The following is a 2600-nucleotide window of genomic DNA, read 5'->3' as shown; positions in this document are numbered from 1 at the left end:
ATATATATATATATATATATATATATATATATATATATATATATATATAAAAGCGTGAAATATAATATTTACTTCTATTCCTACTTTCTCCAAAAGAAAACTTTTCGTTATTTGTAATAAAATAATAAAAACTCTTCCCTTATTTTATTTCAACTAGTTGCCAAGAAAACATTTCTCACTAGTTTCTCTAATTAGTTTAACTTGATGTACTTCAATTAATTAATAAAAACTACAGACATTTTTAAAAAAGAAAAATCTTACAAAAAATACAAAAACATGCCAAAATTTGTGGTTTAAGTCAGTAAAATGAAATGACTGAAATGGCTCCCATTTTTTTAAAGAAACTTTTTTACCTGTAAGAGGGTTAATGAGAAGTTTTTCAACCAAAGTTCACGAAAACCCTCTCCTTTCAATGCCAGTGTCAGAGAATCCAACACGTTTTTTGTGGGCCACGTACACACAGATGCCACCTCCAGCCTGCCGTTCTCTATTAAGGTAGTAGGTTAATTAATTTGAGTCCTGAGAGAATAACAGGTGTTAATTTCACGCATGTCCTATAAACCCCTAACTGCCATAAATTATGAGGCTCTGAAAAAATGACTTGAAAATACATCCACATAATTATATGAAAGAATATGAACTCAGGATGAGAGAACAGCTATGAATAACAGACCACAATTAGAGAGAGAGAGAGAGAGAGAGAGAGAGAGAGAAAGAGAGAGAATGAAATATCTCAGAACAGGGACAATCAGATTTAGTGCTTGTGGTTTCATTTAATCCATATTTAGCATATTTAATATACTATCTATATTCATGTATTATCTGCACACTTTAGGTGACTACAGATTGCTGTAATAAACAACAAAAACACTTACAAAATCATTTTTTCTGGACCTGTACCATGGTACTACCAGTACTATCAAGGTTGTGTGTGTATATATATATATATATATATATATATATATATTCCAATGGTATGTGTAGATCATATCGAAAGTTTTTAATATATTAAATATTATTATATATAATATCTGAACATATTTCAAATATTATATTTACATTATAAAATAATATTTCAAATATTACATAATATTTGAATATAGATATATGTATAATTAAAGATATAAATAATAAATGTATATACATATATGTGTGTCTGCATTATTATATTGTACATAATATTTGAATATAGATGTTGTAGATGGTATTAGATGTAATGTTCTACCTTTATATTGTGGTATAACATCAGAATGTTATATTAGGATAAAATGTCAGCTTATTATTTAACATCACAATAATTTGTTCTCGCACGTATATTGTGTCGCATCCAATCAGACAGCATCACACTAAATGCTGGTACTCTGTCTAACTGAGCCTAAATAGTTGAAATCCCCAGAGAAGCATCACAGACATTATTGTAATTCACTAAACTGTGCCTGTCTTCTCCACGATCATCATAAGTGCAGGATCTGCAGCCTGTGGCGGCCCTTTCTCTCCTGTCATTAGTAAAGAGCTGCCCTAGAGCTACAGCGAGAACCATCTGATCCTCTGCGGTGAGTAAATGAGTGTGGCCTGCAGGAACAAACCGTCAAACACATGTCTTACACACTCTTGTAGAGAAAGCTGATGCATGCTAAAATCTAAATGTCTTAGACTGTGCCTCGGAAGTGCTGGAGTTTGGACTCTCTCCGCCCCGCCACAGCTACCATGACACACACAAGGAAAGAAGATTTATGAAAGCAAGAAGGAGTAATAAATCTCATAGGTGAATGGATATTAAACCCATAGCAGAGCTTAAAGGAGGGATGAGGCATAACTAGAGACCACCAGAACACCTTAGCAACCACTTAAACACCCTAGCAACCAAAAACACTCTAATAACCATATTCAATGAATGAAATATGAAATCTAAACATATATAATAATTTTAAATCGTATTATACAAATATTTGAATAGAGATAAATTAGATGTAATATTCAAATATTATATAATAAATTAAATAATATTTTAATGGTAGTAATACATTTAATAATATGTTAACATAATATTTGTATTATTTTTTTATGAAAATAAAGAGAGGCTTGTGACCCTTAGGGTGTATTCACACCAGGAAAGTCCGCTAGTTCACTTGCATTGGTCCGGGCCAAATACATTGTTGATTTTTTTTTTTTGGTGTGGTTCACTTTCACACTGCCCTTTTTGCAAGTGAACCAGAAATTGTAAACAAAACCGCACGTGTGCTAAGATCACCCATTCATTGGACAGAAATTCTCAAGTGCACCAGAGTTCGTTTGGAACCGGACCGAGACCACCTCTTCAGCTTGGTTTGGTCCGCACCCGAGTGCGATTTCTGTATTCACATCTGCCCAAAAGATCCGCACCAAGGGGGGAAATGAACTTGAGTTCGAACCAAACAAGACAGGTGTGAATACACCCTTAATTAGATAGTAAGCAGCCACCTAGCAACCAAACATGACACCCTAGCAACCATATGTAAATTGAAGAATATTTTAAAATATTATTATATATAATATTCAAATATCGATATATTAGCTGTAAAATTCACATATAATATAAATATTAACTGATTAAATTAATA

General features: G+C 32.3%; 1 protein-coding gene across 1 annotated transcript in view; it reads right to left on the bottom strand.

Annotated features, from left to right (window-relative positions):
• The window catches only part of LOC107676160 (short transient receptor potential channel 3-like), a 47563-nt gene that overhangs the window by 23447 nt on the left and 21516 nt on the right, over positions 1-2600 (bottom strand). Inside the window, exon 6 of the mRNA XM_016470682.1 lies at positions 1427-1572. Within this exon, the coding sequence (XP_016326168.1) occupies positions 1427-1572 (146 nt within the window). The remainder of the gene's footprint in view (positions 1-1426; positions 1573-2600) is intronic.

Source organism: Sinocyclocheilus anshuiensis, unplaced genomic scaffold, assembly GCF_001515605.1.
Source record: "Sinocyclocheilus anshuiensis isolate Anshui unplaced genomic scaffold, SAMN03320099.WGS_v1.1 scaffold2808, whole genome shotgun sequence".
Lineage (NCBI taxonomy): Eukaryota > Metazoa > Chordata > Actinopteri > Cypriniformes > Cyprinidae > Sinocyclocheilus > Sinocyclocheilus anshuiensis.
The sequence above is the reverse complement of the archived record's forward strand: the minus strand, read 5'-3'. Positions and strand labels throughout refer to the sequence as shown.